General features: G+C 44.8%; 1 protein-coding gene across 11 annotated transcripts in view; it reads left to right on the forward strand.

Moving 5' to 3' along the window:
- LOC104150501 (zinc finger protein 462-like) overlaps nucleotides 1–18,058 on the forward strand; it is an 89,906-nt gene that overhangs the window by 26,962 nt on the left and 44,886 nt on the right. For 4 of the 11 annotated variants that reach the window (XM_068925397.1, XM_068925391.1, XM_068925393.1 and 1 more), the window contains exons 2-6: nucleotides 3,251–3,502; nucleotides 4,029–9,490; nucleotides 10,390–10,554; nucleotides 11,993–12,096; nucleotides 15,203–15,321. In XM_068925397.1, coding sequence (XP_068781498.1) covers nucleotides 3,283–3,502; nucleotides 4,029–9,490; nucleotides 10,390–10,554; nucleotides 11,993–12,096; nucleotides 15,203–15,321 — 6,070 coding nt within the window. In that variant the 5' untranslated portion in view covers nucleotides 3,251–3,282. Of the gene's footprint in view, nucleotides 1–3,250; nucleotides 3,503–4,028; nucleotides 9,491–10,389; nucleotides 10,555–11,824; nucleotides 12,097–15,202; nucleotides 15,322–18,058 lie in introns of all 11 variants that reach the window. The other 7 variants (XM_068925394.1, XM_068925389.1, XM_068925392.1 and 4 more) reach the window with 3 other exon arrangements.

An 18,058-nucleotide genomic window follows, 5' to 3' on the forward strand; every position in this document is an offset into this window, starting at 1 on the left:
GTGTTGTTTCTAAAGGGGCTGAAGTTTTAAGGGAAGAGAGATTTTTTTTTTCCCCCCTCCTCTCTCCCTACATAATTGAGCTTTCAGAGAACCTCTCTTAAAAGGCATTGCTACAGCCTTTATGTTGAAGGGTGTGTGTTGGCAGAGCTTGCTGATGCAGACAGGCTGGCTGGTGATTAACAAGGGTCATTAGAATTTGGAATCTGGCAGGGGAGTGGGGTGGTGTGTATTCTGCTCCGAGCAGGAGGGCTCCCCAGGGATGGGAGTAGTTTGGAAGGGGGTCCTCCATTCTGCTCCCCCTTCCTCCTACTGGAAGGTTACTGTGTTTTGCTTCAGTCTGTAGGTCTGTGTTGCTGGAACTAATAAACATGTTTATTATTCATGGGATAAAAGAACTTTTGGAAATCTTTGCAAATGATTGTTCAGGAAGAAAATATGATGTTTTGACAGCATGTGAGAACAGATACTATTTGTGGGGGGAAGGGGAGAGAGAGAGAAGGTAAATCATACAAAAGAGGGAAAGTAGTGTTCTTGGATGATACCGGGAAAAAAAAAATCAGCATCTAAGGGGGGGAAAAAAATCCTGTGTGCTTGAGATGAAGCTGAGATAAGTGAGGCCATGTTGTGCACAGGCAAGAAGCTATGAGCCTCTGAGTGTAGTTGTCTGAGCTAAAATGGCTGCTCCCAAAGCTCAGAGGACTAGGGCAGCTCAGTGAGTCTTAAAGCTTCGGTGATGCAGGGGCTCATATCTCTTGAAAGTGTGATAAATACGTTTAGTAGAGCTGTGGCTTGTTTGGCTGAGACAGAAGACTAAGCTTGGGGGATGGGTAGTGAAAACCAGATGATCTGCTTTTCTGTGAAGTCCTCTGAATGCAGGAGTCATTTGCTCCGTGGAAAAATTTTGTTTTCAGGTCTAATGGACTGTAATAAAGGAGATGTGGGGTGGGGCTTCACTCACTGCTGTAATTTGATCCAGAGCAGATAGCCACCTCTTCCACGCAATTTGGTCTGGTGCTTGCAAGTAAAAGCTGAAGTATCTTGATCACTGTAGCTTTGTTAGCTGAGAAGAAGCTGATGCATTGTTTTATTTATTTTTATTTTTATTGGAGGTGGTGGAGGGGCACGTTGCAGTGAGCATAGTAATGTAGATTAAACATGTGGAGTGTCTGTGTGCTCAGACTGTCCAGAATTGGACTTGCCAGTTTATTTTAGTAGGCTATCAGAAGAAGCATTTTATGTAAAATCCTGATGTACTGTCCACTCATCTCTGTGCCCTAATATTTTTGGGTTTTGTATTGGGCATAAATTGCAGGGTTTCAGTAGCAGGGGGCTGCAGGGTGCCCTGTGTGGGAGGAGACCATGAACTGCCCAGGGCCAGTCACAGCTGGTTCCAGATGGCTCTGAAATGGATGAAAACATCCCATTGCACACCAAAACTTCAACCAATCAGAAGAGCACGTGGTGCCTCTACTCGGACATATTTAAGAAAGGGCAGTAGCTGCTAGGGGCAGGAGACGCATGAGAAGGCACAAAAGGAGACGTGGAAGGAGACATTAGGGATGCAGCTGGAGATGCACTCTTGGAAGGGAGGTGTGCCACCCTGGAACAGTGACACCCCCGAAAGGGACTGCAGCCCATGGAGGAACTTGCGCTGGAGCAGAAGAGCAATAAGAAGCAAGTAGCAGTGGAGGAAAACGAGTAAGAAGCACAGAGGGGCAGAAAGAAACCAATATGCGCTGACCTCAACCATCCTCTTGCTAAAGGAATTGGGACAGACTGGGTATAATGTGTGGCAAAAACAAAGGAAGTGGAGACTAGGGAGGGGGGAGGAGAGCTGTTTGGCTTAAGTTGACCCTGGAGAAGTGGGAAGAAAGGTGTTTCCCTAAATGTTTGTCATCTTTGTTTCTCAATAACCAAATCAGTAATTAAAGTTTATGTTAGTTGGCAATAAATGAAATGAAGTAAAATTCCCCTAGTCAAGACTGTTTTGCCTGCAGCAGGTTTTCATCTTGCTGTAAAAGTAGTTTTACATTCTACAGTAAATACATGGAATTTTCACCATAAAATAGTTTTGGCTGCTGTTGCATCTTGGACCTCTGGAACTCCTAGGTTATCTTGGCCTGCTGCAGTGCGTGGGAAACTTAATAAATGAACTACTACTATAAAATAATAGGTTGTTCTTGTTTCCAACTGCTGCACAGGGCAGAAGAAGGATCTCAGCCTTTTGCATTTCTTGTATTTTGTCTATGGCAGTACATAAAGTTTGAGTCTAGCGATAAATTCCTCCCCAGAATTCTGTGATGCAGGATTAATTGGTCACATACTGAACTTGATGTTACCAAATTTTGTTACTTTGCACTTCACAGTATGCAGAGGTTTGGGATGAGTCAAGGAAGTCATGATGTGTTTAGGGAAGATCGATCTTAATAGTGTTTCTATTGTACTCTTGCAGTATTCCTATTCCCCTTACTGACCATCCCTTGCTCCAGCCCTTGCCCTTCCCCAAACTCCTATCCCACCAAAGATATGTCCTCAATGACAGACTAAAACAGAACTCTAAGTTCCAACAAAGAGTGGAGATGTTCTCAGTGTTTGGTGGAATTAATACCAATGTGCAGCATTCTATTCTGTATACACATATTTAGATCTCATTTTTCCATTATGCCTATGTTTTCCACTGAAGTCAAGAATGATAGGATTTTGAAATGAAGGGCAAGTGTTTCCATTTTAAGGATTTTTAATCTCTGATAATGAAACTGGCAGAACTTCCTCAGCTTCCGAGAGGGTCAGAATGGGTCATATAGAAGCAGAAACCACTGTCATCTGTTTGTAAGTTTCAGTGCATGAATGTTTGGGAGTAATGCGGCTGTTCTTCTAGCATATGGTTGCTAGTCTTTGAATGAGACAAACTTCCTAACAACAGCCCTCTCCTGAGGAATGGAAAAGCCTGGAGGACAAATTCCATTGAATTAGTAGTCATTTGTCAGAAGGTCAACTGTAGCATTGATGTCAGCAACTTCTGAGTTACCTAGATAGGACTTTCTTTAAATTCAAATTGCCTTGATGCCTCTTAAATGTTGAGTTTTAGGCTGCAGTAATGGAATTTCTGGAAATCATTAAGTCATGTGACAGAAAGCTTGGTGTTATATATTTTCAGAGTAGAGTGAATGGCCTTTCTGTTTAAAAACAAAAACAAACAAACAAAAAAAACCCTGCCTCTTTCCTTCCCCCTTCCTTGTTTTTCTTGCAGAATTTTCTGATGCAAAATATCATTCCTGAGCCATGGAGGTGCTGCAGTGTGACGGTTGTGATTTCCGAGCTCCATCCTATGAAGACCTAAAAGCTCACATTCAGGATGTTCACACTGCTTTTCTGCAGCCAACAGATGTCTCTGAGGAAAGCCCTAGCCAACCAAGGTCTGGCTCTATGAATGCTAGCAACCAGACCGAGGTTGAATTTTCTTCTGTAAAGGATGAGTTTACAATTGCAGATGAAATAGCAGGTAAACCTCAACCCTAAGCCCCTATCTCACATGTGAGTTATTTCAGTGCATTTTAACTTGTATGTTTCAGTGTGATTTTTTTAAAAGCTGTTATCTTTATTGCTATGGCAGTGAAGTGAAAGATGTTTAGTTACAGCCATACTGGTTCTGGTCACTGCTTTTTCTGTAAATGCAAACATGGAGTGTGGATTTGTCTCCTTGCTGTTTTTAATATGCTTCTTCATATTGCTTCTTTTCCTTTCTTTTCACTGCCATGAGCTCTAGAAGAGTTTTGAACTTTATTAGTGTACTCTTTTTATTTCAAGAAGCTTATTTTGGAAGTTGTCCATCCCAAATTATGCACCCTCCATTAGTTTTCTGACCCTTCTCATATGTACAGGACTAATCATAAATCAGCGAAGGAATCCTGATGTAATTAATATGTGTTCAAGATGTGTTTATATTCATATGTGTACAGGGTAGATGGGGGAGAATTGTCTATTTAATTTTACTTATTGACATATTCACTTTTTAATTCTTATTTTAGGGCAAAATGCAACAACTCAGACTGGGCCTGGAAGTTATTATAGCCAGAGCCAAAGTATTTACGCTCAGCACATGGCTCCAAATCCTAAACCAGCTAACAAGTTTTTCCAGTGCAAATTCTGTGTGCGTTACTTCCGATCTAAAAACCTCCTCATAGAGCACACCCGCAAGGTTCATGGAGCACAAGTCGGGGGGAGCTCAGTAGGGTCACATGCTGCTGGATCCTTACATTACAACATCATGATGCACGAGGGGTTTGGCAAAGTTTTCTCTTGCCAGTTCTGCACCTACAAATCACCAAGGCGCGCAAGGATTATTAAGCACCAGAAAATGTATCACAAAAACAACCTGAAGGAGAGTTCAACTCCCCCTGCTGGTGCCGCTGCTGTATCTGAATTGGCATCTGCCTCTGTGCCAGTGCAGGAGCCCTGCAAGGAATTGCCCGCGGAGGTGGTAGAACGGAGCATTTTGGAGTCCATGGTCAAGCCTCTAACAAAGTCCAGGGGCAACTTTTGCTGTGAATGGTGCAGCTACCAGACACCTCGAAGGGAGCGCTGGTGTGACCATATGATGAAGAAGCACCGCAGCATGGTAAAAATACTGTCAAACTTGAGGCAGCAACAAGACGGAACCAGTGCACCCGATGTGCAGAATAAGAGTGCCCAGAATGCCTCCCCAAACTCTAATTATATCTCCATGAATATGACAGGACGTGATATGTCAAATGCCTCAAACTTCAGAAGCTCTACGGGCAATTCCCTTATCAGGCCCAACTCTTCTACATCCTCCAAGTTTTCTAGTGTGTCTTATCCTCAAATGAAGTCTAAGTCACCTCAAAACTCGATTGTAGTTAATTTGTCAGACAGATCCCGCTATGGAGTTGCTGACGTGACAAATTCTTCTGCTGACTTGGAAACAAGCAGTATGCTAAATGACTCTAGCTCAGATGACGAAGAGCTAAATGAAGCAGACAGCGAGAATGGCTTGAACTCTGTGGATCACCAGACCTTAGGAATGTCTGCAGAGCAACTGATGGGGTCTGATGGCAACAAGCTGTTGGAAACAAAGGGGATTCCCTTTAGAAGATACATGAACAGGTTCCAATGTCCTTTTTGCCCTTTCCTCACGATGCATCGCCGAAGCATCTCCCGTCACATTGAGAACATTCACCTGTCTGGGAAGACGGCTATATACAAATGCGATGAATGCCCTTTCACCTGTAAAAGTTCGTTAAAGCTTGGAGCTCATAGGCAGTGTCATGCAGGCACAACATCAGAGTGGGACACCTTGAATTCTCAGAGTGAAAATATCATCTCTTTGAATGACAACACAGTTTCTTATGAGAGTGGAAATATAAATGGTAGGAAGTCAGCTGGGATGATGGAGCCAGTGCAGCAACAGCAGCAGTTGCCTCAACCCCATTCACAGCATCCCTATAAGTGCACAATGTGCAACTATTCCACCACTACTTTGAAAGGCCTCAGAGTTCATCAGCAGCACAAGCACTCATTTTGTGACAACTTGCCAAAATACGATGGACCACCATCCAACACGCAACAAGAGAGTGAGGTAGATGCTCATACCTCTGCCAGCACGGTGAAGAAAAGCCAGACCTCAATTCTTGGGCTCTCGTCTAAAAATAACTTTGTTGCTAAGGCTGCTCGGAAGGTGTCAAATGACTGCCCTTTGGATCTCTCACCGGTGAAGAAAAGAACTAGAATTGATGAAATAGCAAGCAACCTGCAGAGCAAAATCAACCAAAACAAACAGCAAGAAGATGCTGTGATTAATGTAGAGGATGATGAGGAAGAGGAGGAAGACAATGAGGTGGAGATAGAAGTGGAATTAGACAGAGAAGAAGAACAAACAGAACCAATGATGGAGGTTTCTAGTTCGTATGCACCTCAGCAAATGTGGGGGAGAGAGATTAATGAGTCCCAGAAGGAGGCAAACTTCAGAAACATGCAGCATGATTATAATTCCACCAATGGAGCAGAGATTGAGCTCACTTTATCTGAAGATGAGGAAGACTATTATTCTTCCGTTAGCATGAAAGACCAACAGAGCCCTAACACCTCTGCTCTGGGGAGCCAGCCAAATATGTATGGCCCTGACCAGAACAATGAAAACGTGGAGTTTAACGACTCTGGCAGGCTTTATTATTGTAAACACTGTGATTTCAGCAACAAATCTGCCAGGAGTGTTAGCACCCACTACCAACGGATGCATCCCTACATTAAATTCAGCTTTAGGTATATCTTGGATCCCAATGATCACAGTGCAGTATACCGATGCCTTGAGTGTTATATTGACTACACAAACTTTGAAGATCTGCAGCAACACTATGGAGAGCATCACCCTGAAGCTATGAACGTACTGAACTTTGATCACTCTGATCTGATCTACCGCTGTCGCTTCTGTTCTTATACGAGCCCAAATGTTAGAAGCCTGATGCCACATTACCAAAGAATGCATCCAACAGTGAAAATTAACAACGCAATGATATTTTCAAGCTATGTTGTTGAACAGCAAGAGGGACTAAACACAGAGTCTCAGACACTGAGAGAGATCTTGAATTCTGCTCCAAAAACTATGGCAACCTCCACCCCCATGGCTCATGGGGCTAGTGTGCCAGCAGGTTTTAACAGAAGTGCCACAAAGAGTTTTAGTCCTGAATGTGAAAATCAGAAGACACCTTCAGTCAATACTGTGGTTGTTTATGACTGTGACGTGTGTTCATTTGCGAGCCCCAACATGCATTCTGTTCTGGTGCATTACCAGAAAAAACACCCTGAAGAAAAAGCATCATATTTCAGAATTCAGAAGACCATGCGTATAGCTTCTGTTGACAGGGGCTCTGCCCTGGCTCAAATGTCTTTTGAGATGGGGGTGCACATCTCCCCAAAAGTGTCCAACTTGGCTTCCCAACCTCCACCACCTCCCCCCCCTCCACCCCCAGACCTTGCTCCTGAACTCTACTATTGCAAACACTGTTCATACAGCAACCGCTCAGTTGTGGGAGTGCTTGTTCACTACCAGAAAAGGCACCCAGAAATAAAGGTCACTGCCAAGTACATCAGACAAGCACCCCCTACTGCAGCAATGATGAAGGCTGGTGAGCTGCCATCTGAGATTCAGAGGCTGCCAGTGTCGATGCAACAGTTGAGTCGGGGCAGTTCTGAGAGCTCTGTGAATCCCCTTGAGAATGAAATGTTCTTCTGCCAGCACTGTGATTATGGAAACCGGACTGTGAAAGGTGTGCTCATTCATTATCAAAAGAAGCATCGTGATTTCAAAGCCAACGCAGATGTGATTAGGCAGCATACAGCCACCATTAGAAGCCTTTGCGATCGCAACCAGAAGAAATCATCTGGCAGCATGCCTGCTCGCACCTCCAGCACTGAACAGGACAAGACAAAGCTGAGAGCCCTCAAATGCAGGCAGTGTAGCTACACATCGCCTTACTTCTATGCATTGAGGAAGCATATTAAGAAAGACCACCCGAATCTGAAGGCCACAGTCACGTCTATTCTGAGATGGGCGTTTTTGGATGGCTTGATAGAATCTGGTTATCACTGTGAATGGTGCATTTATTCACATACAGAACCAAGTGGTTTGCTTGTGCACTACCAAAGGAGGCATCCTGAACATTATGTTGACTATACATATATGGCAACTAAACTCTGGGCGGGTCCGGATCCTTCCCCTCCTACCCTAGCGATGCCAACAGAGGCAAAGACCTATAAATGCAGAGACTGTATTTTTGAAGCATCTTCCATTTGGGATATTACTAATCATTACCAGGCTTTTCACCCTTGGGCCATGAATGGGGATGAATCTGTATTGTTAGATATCATTAAGGAGAAAGATGCTGCTGAGAAAACTGGTGCACAGCTTGATGAAGTTGGGGCCGGGATTAATTCGGAAAACCAGGTAACATCACAGATGGATCAGGCTGTGGAGGACCCCAGCCTTTCCCAGGAAAAAACTGTCCAGCTGGCTTCTGCAAACCCTGCTATCTCCTCCACTCCATATCAGTGTACAGTTTGCCAGTCTGAGTACAATAACTTGCATGGCCTCCTGACACATTATGGCAAAAAGCATCCTGGCATGAAAGTGAAAGCTGCTGACTTTGCACAAGACATAGACATTAACTCAGGGGCTGTGTATAAGTGCAGGCATTGCCCATACATTAACACACGCATTCATGGTGTCCTCACACACTACCAGAAACGACACCCATCAATAAAGGTCACTGCTGAAGACTTTGTGCATGACGTGGAACAGTCGAATGACATCACCCAGAATGATGTGGAAGAGACAAGTAGGATTTTCAAGCAAGGATATGGTGCATACCGGTGCAAACTATGCCCTTACACCCATGGCACATTGGAGAAGCTCAAAATTCACTATGAGAAATACCATAATCAGCCTGAATTTGATGTTTTTGCTCAGTCACCGCCAAAGGTGTCTGCCTCAGTGGAACCAGACATGGTGCCTGAAATCAAGGCCTCCCCAGAAATTGTTGCTGAGGGTGTTGGAGAAGTCTCTGTCCCAGCACCTCATTTCTCCAGTTCTCACTTAGTGTCTCACACAGTGTTCCGATGTCAGCTCTGTAAATACTTCTGTTCCACCCGGAAGGGGATAGCCAGGCACTACCGCATCAAACACAACAATGTTCGAGCGCAACCAGAAGGCAAGAACAACCTCTTCAAGTGTGCTTTGTGTTCTTACACCAACCCTATCCGCAAAGGGCTTGCAGCACACTACCAGAAAAGGCATGACATTGATGCTTACTATACCCACTGCTTAGCAGCCTCCAGGACAGTAAGCGACAAACCCAATAAAGTGATCATTCCATCTCCTCCCAAAGATGATGCTCCTCAGTTAAGTGAGGAGCTGAGGAGGGCTGTGGAGAAGAAGAAATGTTCACTTTGTTCCTTCCAGTCTTTTAGCAAAAAAGGCATTGTGTCCCACTACATGAAGCGTCACCCTGGTGTTTTTCCTAAGAAGCAGCATGCGAGCAAGCTGGGGGGTTATTTCACTGTTGTATATGCTGATGAGCATGAAAAGTCAACTCCAGCTGAGGAAAGGAATGACTTTGAAAGGCCTGATGTGGACAGTGAGGCTCAGGAAATTGAGTGGCTTCCCTTCAGGTGCATAAAATGTTTCAAGCTCTCCTTCAGCACAGCAGAGCTGCTGTGCATGCATTACACTGACCACCACAGCAAGGATTTCAAGAGAGACTTTACCATACTGGGAAGTGGCACCCGCTCTCATAATGCTGTCTACCAGTGCAAGCACTGTGATACTAAATTGCATAGCACAGCAGAGCTGACCTCACACTTGAGTAGTCACAACGAGGAATTCCAGAAGCGTGCCAAACGTCAGGAGAGGAGGAAACAGCTTCTGAGCAAGCAGAAATATGCAGATGGCACTTTTGCGGATTTCAAACAAGAGAGGGTAAGGAGCTGTGTGTTTGGTCTCCTTTTCTGCTAACAAACAAAAAGCTATTCTTCTACACCCCAGGAGGCTCCATATTACTAATGCCCACTAGCATGTTCTCTTTGACAGCAAAACGACCACAGGCTAACGAGTGAGTCAGTGTGCCAGTGGGCTCCATAAGTCAGTTACATATTCTACTTTAATTTCTTTCATTCTCCACCCCTTCCTAGGCACCTTAGGAAGCCCTGCTCCTTCCAGCTGTTTCCTTCAGGGTCTTTCCTATCTTCCTTCCTTCCACCCTTATGGAGGACTATCTGTATCTGACAGTTATATATTCTTCTATTGCAAGGCTGCTGTTTAATTTTTCTTAGATTCTTTAGCAAATGTCCTATTTTCCTTGCTCATCAATAAACATTGAAATAACACACCAATTTTCTTCTCAAGCTTATCCCTTTCAGTACATTCTCTAATAAAGTACCTGATGTTAATGTGCATCTATCCAATACTTTCAAGTTTTGGACAAGTGCTCCTGCGAACGGAAGACCAAATTCTACTCTTCCACACCGCCTTCCCCTATCTGGAGTAACTCTACTTGCCGTGGAAAAGCTTGGGGAGGGGAATCATGAAAGAACATGGTTTGGTCTTGTAAGTTCAAACTGAACGATCTTCTAGGGGACCACTATTATGCAGAAACTCAGTTTCTCCTGTGCATGTCCTGTCTGCTTATTTTGGAGGTTTTAATAGAAATCAGCACAAATTGAGGTTGAAGTTTTGCACAATAGCACAAGTGTACACTAAATGTAATTTCCCTTCAGGTGCAAAATCTGGTCTGGGTGTATATATCTAAAAGTCAGATATCAGAAGCATGTTTCAGTATTAAATTAATATAACTTATTTATGCTCATGCACTTCAATAGGCTTTTGGACACTTGGAAGATGCTTCAAAACTTAAGGAGAGGAAAGTGGTTGGCTACAAATGTAAATTTTGTGTGGAAGTTCATCCAACACTTCGAGCCATCTGTAATCACCTCCGTAAGCATGTGCAGTACGGTAATGTTTCTTCTGCATCAGCTACAGTAAAGGTGAGAATTCTGTGAACTGACAGCGTTTTTTTGTTTGCTTGATATTGAGGCCTAATTGAAAGCCCATGGAACTCTCATGGAGTCAAATGGGTTTTGGAATGGATACTCTGAACAGTTAAGCATGACATTCTAATTTAATATTTCAGCTTTCTGCGGTGCATTTTGTTTCCTTTAGGATGTTTTACCTTTCTTCAGCTCTTGATCAGGGGCACAAAAACTATTCTCATTTCTTATTTGCCACAAAGGAATTGATGTCACTGATGACTGAAAGGCTTGACTTATGAGCAGGAGCCTCTCAACTGTTCTGGGATACTTTTCTGCTTTCTTAGACCCTTAAGGTGTGGTTTTTTTATTTGGTGTTGTTTTTTTTCTTCCTTCATATGCAAAGGTGTACCTTTGCATATGAAATTATAGTGCTGGTTGCAAACACATATTCAAATAGTCAGCTGAGCCAGGAGTCTTATTCAAGTGGTTAATTGTAAATGTGCTGCTCTTTTCTCCCCATGCAAGAGGAGACCACCTAGAATGCCTCTGAGGAGAGGCTGTGCTCCACAGTCAGCTTTCCAGGATGTCAGTAGAGTGAGTTCAGGTGCGATAAGTTTGCAGGAACTGGTTATGCAGTTCTCCTTTTCTTGCTGCAATGAGCTCTCAGCAGAGTCTCCTTCTGCAGTCCTCAGAATGTGACCTAAGTGTGCCTAATTCATGTCATCAACTGTGTGTTGTAAGGTAGCTGAGTCCTTCAGAATCTGAACAGTTCAACTCAAGAGCTTTCATCGTCCTTCCACTGACCTTCCTTTAGCTTACCCAATACTGCTGACAGAATGGGATGCTTTCCTCCTATCAAATGATTCCCACTCTTTCCCTGCTTCCCAAGTAAAGTTTATGTGGGGTCAATACCATCTTCTCACTGAACAGCAGGGAACGAAAACTAAAATCCAAGACCAGAAAAACATGATATAAATATGCTTTTCAGTTTTAAGGTTGCTGCAAAATAACGTGTGCTGTGATAATTACGCTTAGGAAAGGGAACAAGAGATGGTTTGTTTGATTATTATTATTATTTTTAATTCATTCATTCATATATATAAAAGTGTGTGTGTGTTCATAAATCAAAGACAATTCTTGTTATACAGAAAGCCATTAGTATAGTATGGTAGGGATATCTTTAGAAAGCGGATGCAGTGGGAAACCTAAACATTAACACACAGGAAAGACTGAGGGGCAGAAGGGAGAGAGAATTGATGGCTTTGGTGGGGTATGTGTTTTTTAGCAGGAAGCTGAAGATTCTTCAAGCACAACTTTGGAGGGTTTTGAGGGAACCAAAGACCCTGGCATTGTGGAATTTACAGAAGCTGAATCTGGAGCATCCTTGGAAGATGAAACCAGGCGTGGGGGCTACCACTGCAGCCAGTGTGACCGGGTTTTGATGTCTATGCAGGGTCTGCGATCTCATGAGAGGAGTCACTTGGCTCTGGCCATGTTTACCCGAGAAGACAAGTACAGCTGCCAGTATTGCTCCTTTGTCTCTGCTTTCAGGCACAAGTAAGTTATGTTTTTTGTTTTCAGTAGAAGTGCAGGCTAGCACTACTGTTTTTCATGTAGGTTGTCATTGAAGGAGAGCACATACAATTTGATTTCAAGCTATATTTTTCTTTTTCTCAGGCTTTAGGTATTTTTTTTTATGCTCCCAAACCTTTTGCCATTGCCCGTGACTATAAAAAGTCCCATTTTTATATCTTCATGAATTTCAAGTTCTCTTTTTGTTATGTGTAGGAGAAATGCACACAAGCAAAAGATGTTTCTTTTAGTAGACAAACAATGAAGCCCACCACTTAATGCAGTCCTGTCAAATGCATGAAATTCAACAAGCCTGAAAAGAAAAAAGTATTTTCTTCGCTAGTTTTGCATGTAACTACCTTGTTTCTAAATAGTACTGTGACTCTTAGTTGATTGAGAGAGATTCCATTTCTAGTGTTGGAACGGTTATCATAAACCATTATTAAAGTTGGGGTGTTTTGTTTTTTTTTTAATTGTGGTATGCAATTTCAGTCTATGAACATAGTCTTCACATCAGTGTGATATACTTGAAATGGATTGAGGAAATCACTTCTTGTCTGATGTGACACATGAAAATGCATGGTCATCATAAATAATCAAGTTCCTCATAACTTATTTCCTAAAGGCTGTCTGTCTACAGCTGGGAAGTTTTAAAATTCTTTTAATCATAATTATTTATGGCTTGCTACAAATAAATGAGGTTTGTGGGGCATTTTTCACTGACATCCTAGACTGACACGCATGTACATGTTTTCTGTAACTTCTGGGGGGAGAGCTGTCCCCCCTAGAAGAGAGATCCAATCCAAGTGCTCATTTGATGTAGACATTTATAGCACTGTCAGTGGCACCCTTAAATTGGGTGAAGTTGTCACTGTTCTGTAAGTAAATGCATGTGGGAAAGAAAGCATGATATAAGAAATATTTAAAACTCTTGTGTTAGAAAAGCAGTATTTCTGTCAGTGTCACAGCAGGGTGCCTATGTGGATGAGCAGCAGGGGGTAGTAATAGTCCAAGGACTGGACAAGCCTCAGCAGTCTCTCCACAACATCCCAGATCTGAGCCCCTGGTAAGCAGCAAACTTCCCTGGACAGCAGGGTAGCAGGGTCAGGTCAGCAGATGGGGGGCCTCCATACCTCTGCAGCAGGGAGTCTCCCACTACTGTCTCTTGCTGCTTCCTCCTGGTGCTCCTGCGTGGTTCAGGCTCAGGCAGGTCAGATGGTTCACTGGACAGAGAGCTTCCAGTCCCTCGTCTGCAACCAGGGCACTGAACATATTCTATAGGTGCAGATCTGCAGGTGGAGCAGGAGCCTTCCTGGTGCCAGAAGTCCCAAGCTTCCAGCCTTTGCCATCATGGGAGTCTCCGTTTTCCACAGAGTCTGGCTGCTCCTCCTCCAGTACAGTTGAGGGTTCAGGCTCTTGTCTCTGCAGGGTCTCAGAAGATCTGGTTAATCTTTTTCTTGTCATCTCTGATGCTGTGCAGTCTGCTGACCTCCTTCCACAGCTCCTTTAATCTGGTGACACAGCTCTTCAACAAGCGCACACCTCCTGCAGGCAAGGAGACAGTTTTCCTCTGCCCCATCTTCAATGAGAAGCCCCAGGCACTCCATGCAGCCCCAGACCTGGAGAGCTGCATCCTCCCTCAGGAGCTCTATCTGAGTACAGGCCTCTGATGTGCCAGGGATAGTTGCTCCAGTCAATGCTGAGCTTGACATATGTATTGTATACATCTTTGGCAGTCCAGTTCAATTTTACACCAGCTCATTTCCTATCAGCTATTTAAAATGTGTTTTGTTTTATGAAATATTGACCACAAATGTTCAATGCCTCTTATTTAGGAGACTTACTGGTATTCCAGAGAAATGGGGGAATTTTTTTTTTAATCTTACCACAAACTCCCTATTGGTTTTATGACAAAGTTATGTTTCTGTGAAATGGCCTAGAAATTGGATATATGTTCTGGTTTTTGTTTTCACTATCATCAGATCATTGAATACACAGACTTTGGTGTTAGCACTGATAAACAGGGATTTTCTTGGGCCGAGCTCTTGTCAGTGTGAGACTAAAGATCCTGTGACACCCTCTGTAGCATGAGGGGCTGAAGTAGAGTCCATTTTATTTAGATTTTGATATGCAGTAGAAAAAAAAAAACAGAACAATTTAGGTCAAGTAATAGGAAATAAAGGTAATGTATGCCTGGAACTATTAGGGTGGTGGTTGTTGGGGGGAGGGGAAGTGTTTTGTTAAATAAACCATCACTCTCCAAACTTGTCCACACCTTCTTCTTGTTTCACTGGTATGCACAAGCAGGCTCAGACTACTCTTATATTACAAAGCATTAATCTCTCCAAAGAAGAGGCTGTATTGGAGATGCCTCCATTCTGATCTGAAGCCATGGAGATAGGTGATGAATCTTCTCCTTCACCCTCCTGATTCCAGGGTTTCTGTTGCTTTGAATTTCCCTGCAGAAAAACAGCATCTGGTCTTTTTCACCCCTTCTTCTGTTGTTGAGCTTCATGTGGAATCTCCCAGTTCATTATGTCTAAAACTCTGCCACCTTTTCCTCCTGAAAGTCATTGACCACAGACAGCTTGCTGGTACCTTCCCCCCTAGAGCAGGCTATCTAGTCTGCTTTTGCTGTGTAACCAAATAAAGGTTTCCTCTGTAGATCTAGAAAAAATATTTTCCTTAGGAGAAAAGGGGGTATATTTTCACAAAAACACTTAACAGAAAAATCCTGTACTAATATTTTTTACTGTTCTATCTGTTTCTGGTTTCTTTCAAATAGCCTTTATCCTTTAAGTGACTCTTTTGTTAGAATGGATTTGGTATAATTTAATTGATAGCAATTTTGCCCTATGAGTTTAAGTGGTTTGCATTCTGCATGACAAAATTGGTCTCAGCTCTTTCTTTCTCAGATTAGATTCTGCCTTGTTCTGTAAGCAGACCTGTTGGATATAAAGAGATAGCCAGCATGAGAAAGGATAGCTGAGCCTGGCCTGCTCTTATTGTTACTAGATTTTGGCTTGCATCTGAAGGAATAGTTGAAATGATTTACTATTTTGTTTCCTTTTTCTGTTTGTCTTCTGATCAGTCTGGATCGCCATATGCAGACTCATCATGGACACCATAAGCCATTCCGTTGCAAACTCTGTCCATTCAAGTCCTCTTACAATAGCCGCTTGAAAACCCATATACTTAAAGCTCATGCTGGTAAGTTGCTTGCTTGCCCTCCCCCTCCGCCTCTCTCGGTTTCCCTTTCTTGCTGTCAGGTGTGCATTCTTGCTCTCATGTGCTCCCTCTAGTGTGGCCGTGTGCTCCCTCTCACTTAACCTTGCTCACAGTCACGCTTGCTCTCCCTCTCTCCCTCCTGTGTAGTCATGCATGCTCCTTTTTGCAGTCTCTCACATGGTTGTGAGCTCTTCCTCTTGCGCAGTCGTGCGTTCTTGCACAGTTGTGCACACTCTCTCTCGTGTGTGGTCATGTGCTCCCTCTCAACCTTGCATGTGGTTGCACTTGCTCTCCCTCTCTCCCTCTTGCGCAGGCATGCTCTCCCTCCCTCTCTATCTAGGTTGTCCCTCTCATGTGTGGTCATGTGCAGTCCCTCTCTCTTTTGGTCATGTGTTATCCTTCTCTCTTGCTTTATCGCTCCCTCATGTTTGTGCTTGCTCTCCCTCCTCACATGCAATTGCGTTCTTGTGCGCTTCCTCTTGCTCTCACACAGTCATGCGTTCCCTGTCACTCAACCTCACATGTGATCATGTTCACTCTCCCTCTCTCTCTAGGTTGTGCATGCTCTCTTCTCAGTCATGCATTCTTTCTCTCTGTTGATCCCTCTCATGCAGTCGCATGGCTCTCCTTCTCTTGCATGTGGTCGCGCACTCTCTCTTGCTTGTGCACAGTCACGTTCACTCTCCCTCTCTCTAGGTCATATTCTCCCTCTGTCTTGCATGTGGATGCGTGCGCTCCCTTCTTCTCTCTTGGTTACGTGTTCTTGCTCTCTCTGTCACGCTTTCTCAGGTGGATGCACTTGTTCTTCCTCTCTGTTGCTCCCTTGCGTGCAGTCACATGCCCTCCTTTTCTCTCACCAAGTTGCACTTGCTTTCTCTTGCTTGCAGATTCATCCCTCTCTCTCAGGCTCTTCCAGCACTTTCTGTCTGCTGCTAGCTTTCCCTCCCTCTCTCACTTGCAGTCACATGCTATGTTATGCACTGTCTGTTTCTCATGGTTGCATGCTACAGGTCATGTCCTCTTCCTCTATTTGTCTCTAAAGTGGTCATGTGCTATTTCTCTCTGGTGCTTGGCATCTTGGTCTCTATTCCTGTTGCTCTGGGTCTAGGACTCTGTCACTCTCAGTCTGGGACTGTTGCTTGCACTGTGTTGCTCTCGCACTATGTCACTCGCTCTGGGTTGCGACTCTCCGAGTCACGCTTGCTCCGTCTCTCGCACACCTTCTCTTTCTCTCACATGCTCTCACATTCTCTCTTGCGCATGCCCTCTTCCTTGTGTGTTAGCCTTTTCACCTGCTCTTGTGTTCTCTCGCTCTCATGCACCTTCATATTTTCTCCTGCGTTCTCTTGCACCTGCTTGCATGCATTCACCATCACGTTCACTTTGTCATGCTTGCTTTTGTGCACTCGATCTCCTGCCCTAGTGCCCAACCTCTTGACTTCTTGCCCACCTTCATGTTCGGTCTCCCTCTGCGCGCTTGGTCTCCTTCTCTCTCACATGTGCTCCCTCCCTCTCACATTCTCGTTCTCCTGTGCTTCTGCACACGCTCTCGCATTCTCGTTGTCCTGCACTCCCTATCCTGTGTGTTCCCTCTCGCGTTCTCGATCTGTGCTCCCTCGCGTGCGCTCTCCCTCCCTCTTGCATTCTCATTCTCCTGTGCTCCCCTGCGTACTCTCTCTCCGCATCGTGCTCTCGCATCCTCTCACGCATGAACTCGCTCTCCCTTATGTGTGCATGCTCTCCTTGTCGCGCTCTTGTAATATTGCGAGTGCTCTCCCTCATGTGTTCTCTCACACTCAGGCGCATATTTTCTCTCTCAAGTGCATTCTCTTGCATGTGTTTTTTCCTCATCACTTGCACGTGCCGCCTCTCCCGCTCATGTGCAGCCTCCTCGCTCGCTCTCTCTCCGTCTCTCTCCCTCGCATGCTGCCTCGTTCTCTCTCTCTCCCTCTCCCTCCTGTGCATTCTCTCCTTCCCCCTCCCTCTCCTGGACACGCCTCTCCCTCTCCTTCCTCCTCCCTCGCTCGCCCCGCCCTCTGTTGCATGCCCTTGCTCGCCCCCCCACCCCGTCAAGTGCTCTCACTTACTCCCCCCCGCCGCACACCCTTGCTCCCCCCTTGCTGCGTGCTCTCTCTCTCTTCTGCTCTCGTGCATCCTTTCCCTCTCACATTCTCTTTCTCTCTGCCCCCATCTCGCATGTTCTCTCTTCCTCTCTCACGCATCCTTTCTTGCACTTCCTCTGTCGCTATTCTTCCCATGCTCTCCCTCTCAGGTGCATCCTCTTTCCTGCATCCTCTTTTTCTCTCTCCCTTGTCCTCTTTCTTTTCCGTGTCCTTTCTCTCTCACATTCTCTCTCTCCCCCATGTTTTCCCTCCCTCTTTCTCCCACGTTCTCCCTCTCTCTCCCCCCTCACACGGCCTCTTTCTCCCCATCTTGCGCATCCTCTCTCTCTCTTCCCCCCCATCTCATGCATTCTTTTTCCCTCTACCTCATGCACATCTCTCTCTCTCTCTCTTGCATGCCTTCTCCCCCTCGTGCCCTCGCTCTTCCTCTCCTTCTCATGCGTCCCCTCGTGCTCTCTCTCTCTCTCTTGCGCACGTCCTCTCTCTCTCCCTCTCTCTCGGATCGCACAGACTTTCTCTCTCTCTCGGGGTTGCACTGTCTCCCTGTCTCTCTCTGTGTTGTGCAAACTCTCTCTTGGGGTCGTGCAATCTCTCTC

Source organism: Struthio camelus, chromosome W (genome assembly GCF_040807025.1).
Source record: "Struthio camelus isolate bStrCam1 chromosome W, bStrCam1.hap1, whole genome shotgun sequence".
Lineage (NCBI taxonomy): Eukaryota > Metazoa > Chordata > Aves > Struthioniformes > Struthionidae > Struthio > Struthio camelus.